This window comes from Triticum dicoccoides, chromosome 4A (assembly GCF_002162155.2).
Source record: "Triticum dicoccoides isolate Atlit2015 ecotype Zavitan chromosome 4A, WEW_v2.0, whole genome shotgun sequence".
Classification (NCBI taxonomy): Eukaryota; Viridiplantae; Streptophyta; class Magnoliopsida; order Poales; family Poaceae; genus Triticum; species Triticum dicoccoides.
Window position 1 is genome coordinate 737,356,007 of NC_041386.1, and position 6,000 is coordinate 737,362,006.

A 6,000-nucleotide genomic window follows, 5' to 3' on the forward strand; every position below is an offset into this window, starting at 1 on the left:
AAGTGACTCAACTTTATACTAACTTTGTATTAAAGTTAGTACGAAGTTGAGTCACTTATTTTGGGATGAAGGGAGTACATGTCAGGTAGCTGCCTTGGAGGTTTTGTGTGACGGGGACGGAGTTATGACGCTATTTTATATATGCTTGAATAGTTTCTTATTACTCCCTCCGTAAACAAATATAAGACGTTTTAGATCACTATGAGATGGTGATGATGACAAGTGCATTTCAAGACCCAGCTTTTATCATCTTGCAAGTAGCAGCTGCTTTTTTTCACCATTATTCGTACTATATTTGTTTGTCCCGATGACCATAAATTTGATCAACACCATACCTCATTGTGCAGTAGCAGAAGAATGCCTATACAACCCCCAAAATGGTTACAGAGTTCAACAAACAATTTCATGCTAGTGGTATTTACACAGGAAGAATTCAAGTCAGCTGAGACAATCTCTACAAAATAGCACTATTAGTTACACTATTAGTTTACTTATGTGCGACCTTGCAGCCATTGCTAAAACTGATATTTGTTTGGTGTTCTAAACTCTAAAGGTAGAAGTGAGTGTGCACTAAAAAAATCTAATTAAGGTAGATAATTGAGTTCTCATTTGGTCCGCTACCATACATACAAAATTACGTACAATCTGTCAAAAGTCCATATCTCATTTTCTATATGTTTTGTGAGGGGGTTGTACCGAAGCGGGACTCGTTACACCATTAGTTTACTTTATGTGCGATCCCGCGGCCATTGTAGAACTGATATTTGTTTAGTGTTCTAAACTTTAGAGGTAGAAGTGAGTGTGCTAAAAAAATCTAAATAAGGTAGATAATTGAGTTTTCATTTGGTCTGCTGCGTCATGAAAATCTAAATAAGGTAGATAATTGATTTGGTCTGCTGTGTATCCTGTGATGCAGAGGCCGTAGTAATCCCCTTTTTGAGAAAAAAATGAAAAGAATTGATGCACTAGCATCTTCTCCTATTTTTCTTGGCATACCATACATAGTACAATTTGTCCCAACAGAAATTCTTCCTGGTTACGCGATCTCTGGTTTTCAGTTTGTCCTGAAGCAGTATCCAACACAAAAAATAAGTATGAAAAAAAAATTAAGTTATATAGTAGCAAAACAAAAATATGAAACTGATCAATTACCACGTCTGTGTGTTACACCTCCCACCTAGTACGTCATAGAACAAGTGACAGATACTCCCTCCGTCCCATAATGTAAGGCGCTTTTCGACACTACACTAGTGTCAAAAAATATCTTACATTATGAGACGGAGGGAGTTGAAAACAATGTCTTGCTTATTCCTGCTGCACCAGTCTTCATAGCGGGTGCTCTTCCTCCGATCTTTTTTTCTGCGCGTATTAGCCTTTTGTGAAGTCAAACATTGGAAAGTTTGACCAAGTGTATATCAAAAATTATCAACATTTACAATACCAAATACTATGAAACTATGTTTCATAACAAATCTAACAATATTGATTTGGCATTGTGAATGTTGATACTTTTTTTATATGTTTGCTCAAAGTAGAGATACTTTGACTTTGGACAGAACTTATATGCAGACTAAAAAGGACCGAAGGGAGTACGTAGAAAATGATGCAGGCCTAGGGGGTTGAATATTGTTTGGTGGGAGTCATCTGTGATGACGATACGTACAGTTGTTTGTATATGCCAGTTGCAGTATAAACTCAAACTTAATGAATAAAACTATAGAAGTATTCAACAATAGTGATGTATAGTTGCAAGAAAATCTCAACTCTTTGATTCTTTGATATTATCAGTCAATATACAACGCAGCTCTTGGATATCATCTCCATTTGCTTCCATCCTCCAACAACCGCACAGGGGGATGCGCGCCTTGATATTATCTACATTTGCTTATATCCTTTCTTGATCCCAAAGCAGCCTTGCCATGCGAGGGACCTGCACAGGGGGGAGCGGTATCATTGCTCTTTCAGCGATTTGGAGAAGATCAATTCCTAGTGTTGTTGAACAGGTGCATGCTCTGACTTGTCTTGATCTTCTTCGGTTTTTCTTCACGTTCTATTGTTTTCTGAGAGCTATACATCCTAAGCTATTGTGGAACTAAGAAATAAAGTAAATGAAAGAAGGATTACAAGGAGGTAACCATGCTTTGAAGCCAGGAGCATAATGATTACTGGTTCCATAGGAGGATTACAAGGTTGTTCGTGTTCTGTCAGTGCTTAACCTCTCTTGTCTTCTTTCATATGATGCAGTTTCTAGTTCCTTCGACCGTCAAGATTATGGCAGAGTCTCTGCTTCTCCCTCTAGTGCGCGGTGTGGCCGGTAAGGCCACATACACACTGGTCGAGATGGTGACCCGCATGTGTGGCCTCGACGAAGATCGCCGAACCCTCGGGCGCCATCTGCTAGCTGTCGAGTGCAAGTTGGCCAATGCCGAGGAGAGGTGCGAGAAAAATGACTATGTCAAGAGCTGGATGAAAGATCTCAAATCCGTCACCTATGAGGCCAATGACGTGTTCGACGACTTCCAGTACGAGGCGTTGCGTCGCCAGTCTAAGATCGGCATGTCCACTTTCCGCAAGGTACGCGGCTACATCACGCACCGCAGTCCACTGCTCTTCCGTTTTGAGATGAGCAAGAAACTCAAGAATGTCCTTGAGAAGATCAATAAGTTGGTTGAGGAGATGAACAAGTTTGGCCTAGAGAATTCTGTCCATAGGGAAGAGTGGCAACATCCTTGGCGGCAGACACACTCCAAACTGGATGATTCTACCAAAATCTTTGGAAGAGACAATAATAAGGAGGAGGTGGTGAAGTTGCTGCTGGACCAGCAAGATCAGCGGATGGTACATGTGTTGCCTATCTTTGGGATGGGAGGTCTTGGCAAGACGACTCTTGCTAAGATGGCTTATAATGACCAAGAGGTCCAGAAACATTTCAGGTTGAAGATGTGGCACTGTGTGTCCGACAACTTTGATGCCATCGATCTTTTGAAATCCATCATTGAGTTGGCTGCCAATAAGAGATGTGACATGTCTGACACCATCGAACTGTTGCAAAATCAACTTGAGGAAGTCATTGGCCAAAAAAGGTTTATGCTCGTGCTTGATGATGTATGGAATGAAGATGAGAGGAAGTGGGTGGATGTCCTGAAGCCACTTTTGTGTTCTGTTGGTGGACCAGGAAGTGTAATAGTCGTCACAACTCGAAGCCAGAAAGTTGCATCTATAATGCAGACCCTTCAACCACATAAGTTAGCATGTCTGAATGAAGAAGATTCATGGGAACTGTTTTCGAACAAAGCATTTAGCAATTGTGTACAGGAGCAAGCGGAGTTAGTCACCATCGGCAAATGTATTGCCAATAAATGTGGGGGGTTGCCTCTTGCTCTCAAGACAATGGGTGGATTGGTGAGTTCAAAGCAAGAAATACATGAATGGAAGGCCATCGAAGAAAGTAATATTGGGGATAATGATGGAGGCAAATATGAGGTCATGCCCGTACTAAAGTTAAGCTACAAACACTTGTCATCTGAAATGAAGCAATGTTTTGCATTCTGTGCAGTTTTCCCCAAGGATTATGAGATGCAGAAGGATATGCTGATCCAACTATGGATGGCAAATGGATTCATTCAAGAGGGAACAATGGATTTAACATTGAAAGGAGAATTCATTTTTGATGAGTTGATTTGGAGGTCCTTCCTCCAAGACAAGAAAGCTGTAGTCAAATCTGAAGGTAAAACAAAATACGAGACAGTAGTGTGTAAAATGCACGACTTAATGCATGATGTAGCAAAAGATGTCACATATGAATGTGCAAGTATAGAAGACCCGACTGAACAGAAAGTGTTGCTAAAAGATGTTTTTCACATGCAAATGCGAGATGCTGGATTAAAACGAATCACTGGATTACGCAAAGGCAGAACATACCTCCGCACTTTGTTAGATCCTTCAAAATCAAGTGTGGAACATTATGTGGTTAATGGGACAGAAGAGGATATATCTATTAACACATCACACAAGGATTTTAGAAAGTTGCTACAAGTATCGGCATCACTAAGAGCATTGCATTGCCCCCCTTCTTCAGTTGGCACTTGCAAAGCCATAAATGCAAAACATTTACGATATCTTGACCTATCTGGGTCTTGCTTCATTAGGTTGCCTGATGCAATATGTGTGTTGTATAACTTGCAAACATTGAAGCTCATAGGTTGTTGGAAGCTGCGACAGTTACCAGAAGACATGACAAGATTGAGAAAGCTCATCCATCTTTATCTTTCTGGTTGTGTTCGTCTCAAACGCATGCCTCCAAACTTTGGTGTACTGAAAAACCTTCACATATTAACAATATTTGTTGTGGGTACTGGAAATGGTCGGGGGATAGAGCAGCTCAAAGACATGCGACACCTCAGCAATAGGTTGGAACTATTGAATTTGAGTAAGATAAAGAGCGGGGAAAATGCAAAAGAGGCCAATCTCAATCAAAAGAAAAATCTAAGTGAGTTGCTGTTCTCTTGGGATCAAGAAATAGATGACGAGACTGAAGAGGTGGAAGAAGTGCTTCAGTGTTTAGAACCTCATAGTAATATCCAAAAGTTGGAGATATATGGATATGATGGCCTAGAAATATCACAATGGATGAAAAGGCCTCAGATGTTTAACTACTTGAGAGAACTCAAAATTTCTGACTGCCCAAGATGCAAGAGTATACCTGTAGTATGGCTCTCAGTATCTCTTGAGATTTTGTCCTTACAGGAGATGGATAGCCTGACCACATTATGTAATAACCTTGGTGTAGAAGCTGGAGGGCGCATTACCCCTCTACAAATTTTCCCTGGGTTGAAGAGGATGGAGTTGATTGAGCTACCAAGCCTGGAGAAATGGGTAGAAAATAGTGTGGGAGAGCCTAGTGACAGCTTGGTAACGTTCCCCATGCTTGAAGAGCTAAGGATCAAAGATTGCCCTAAGCTTGCGAGTATTCCAGTGACCCCCATTGTCAGCCAGTTGACAATAGTTGGAGTCCACAGTACTACAGTCAGTTTAGTTTTTATGAGCATCCATTTGGGTTCTTGGCCATATCTCGTGAGTTTAACTCTTGGGTCTCCGGAAGAAATAACCATGTTGCCTCTAGACGCCCAGCAAAGCCAAAGTCAAAGATGTCTGGAAAAACTTGAGAGTTTGACTCTGGAAGGGCCCAATAGCTTGGTGAGAAGCTCTGGATTGTCCAGATCACATCTTATGGCTTGGAAATGCTTTCAGTTCGTGGAAAGTCTGACGATTTGCACATGCAGCGATCTTGTCCGCTGGCCAACAGAGGAGCTCCAGTGCTTGGATCGCCTCCGCTTTCTGTGTATCAGAAATTGTGACAACCTGAAGGGGAACACTTCATTGTCTGTGGAGGAGAGCCATCTGCCGTCCCTGGAGGAATTGTATATTGCAGAGTGCCACGGTGTGGTTGCACTGCCTTGGAACCTTGGAAATCTTGCCAGGCTGACGAGTTTCAGTGTGATTGGCTGTAGTGACCTGAAAACGCTGCCCGATGGGATGTGTGGCCTCACTTCTCTGACGATTTGGAGTTGCCCGGCTATAAGGGAATTCCCGCGTTGTATTGTGGAGCGGCTGTCAACCCTCAAATGCTTAATCATAATTGACTGCCCAAAGTTGAGAAGACCATTCAGAAAAGGTGGGGAGTATTTCCACTTGGTCTCCTCTCTGGGAGATAAGTTTTTATGTTTACCTTAATTTATTATCCCGGCGTCATGGACATCCAAGCTGCGATTGCCCTGGTAAAAAATCAATCTCCCTTGTGTCTAAACAAATGTTTCTCACATCGGATTCAGTGATAACATGCGACGCTAACGCGATGATTTGATATACCTGCAGCTTGGAAACTAGGAAAGCCTCCATGCGATGAACGGAGCAATGGCCGATCCGCCCCTTCCTGCTGCTGTGCGTGCCGCGGCCCGGGGCAACTTCCGTCCTCCTCCCAGGGCCCGTGGTCCTCGCTGC

The 6,000-nt window shown here is 42.3% G+C and overlaps 1 protein-coding gene across 1 annotated transcript; it reads left to right on the forward strand.

The window, feature by feature from the left end:
* Positions 1 to 2,325: 2,325 nt before the first annotated feature.
* On the forward strand, positions 2,326 to 5,733 carry LOC119284356 (putative disease resistance protein RGA3). Its single transcript, XM_037563512.1, has 2 exons — positions 2,326 to 3,952; positions 3,983 to 5,733. Exons 1-2 carry the CDS (start codon positions 2,341 to 2,343, stop codon positions 5,731 to 5,733), a joined length of 3,363 nt encoding a protein of 1,120 aa, XP_037419409.1. The 5' UTR covers positions 2,326 to 2,340.
* The last annotated feature ends 267 nt before the right edge of the window (positions 5,734 to 6,000 follow it).